Raw genomic sequence first — 714 nt, 5'->3', positions numbered from 1 at the left:
TTCCTTGGCGAGTTTCTGAATCTCTCGCGGCCATGTGGCACTCCACATGAGTGTCTGACGATCTGGCTGTAGAGAACATAATGAATTAGAAAATTGGAGATACGTATTTTGTTGTTTACAAATGCAAAAACTGACAAGTAATTTTTTCCCCCTAGCATCCCAATATTTTTTCCTACAATAAAAACGCTGGCTTCCGTGGACATTTACACAAATGGCTGGCGTTCATTGGAACATTTAAAGAACATAATCATAAAGGGCACGAGAGTGATCCAATTCAGACTAAGCTGGTCTACTCCCTGTTTAACGTTACCCAGCTAGACCGAGGTTTGTTTAAGTCTCAGCTTAGGCAAAAGAGTCTGAGTGAGGTCTACGCAGTAACAGAAAATGTACACAAATTACAAAAGGACGAAAAAATTGCCTAGGGGACACTCTCTACCACCCAACTTACCCGAGTCATTTGAATAATCTTCCGTATCTGAGGTTCGAAGCCCATGTCCAACATTCTATCAGCTTCATCCAGTACTAGGTAGGTAATACGATTAACATTGGTAGTACCTGACTCTAGAAAATCTATAAGTCTACCGGGCGTAGCTACTACTATCTCCGCACCACGACATAAATCACGCGTCTGTAAAGAAAAGAAATAAAACTGATGAACGAACAAAAAAACCACATTAGCCCAGTGGTAACGTTAGAGTCCCACCATCGACAAAA

General features: G+C 41.3%; 1 protein-coding gene across 1 annotated transcript; it reads right to left on the bottom strand.

Annotated features, from left to right (window-relative positions):
- Positions 1 to 3: 3 nt before the first annotated feature.
- Positions 4 to 628, bottom strand: LOC108254263 (ATP-dependent RNA helicase DBP2-like; the record flags this gene model as incomplete). The annotated part of the gene is made up of 2 exons (XM_017449272.1): positions 4 to 66; positions 449 to 628. Coding segments are annotated over 2 exons (243 nt in total), but the record flags the coding sequence as incomplete, so codon positions are not given.
- Positions 629 to 714: the final 86 nt, after the last annotated feature.

The sequence above is a fragment of the Diaphorina citri genome, unplaced genomic scaffold (assembly GCF_000475195.1).
Source record: "Diaphorina citri unplaced genomic scaffold, Diaci psyllid genome assembly version 1.1 scaffold28120, whole genome shotgun sequence".
NCBI lineage: Eukaryota > Metazoa > Arthropoda > Insecta > Hemiptera > Psyllidae > Diaphorina > Diaphorina citri.
Note: the sequence above shows the minus strand (reverse complement) of the source record. Positions and strands in the feature narration are given on the sequence as shown.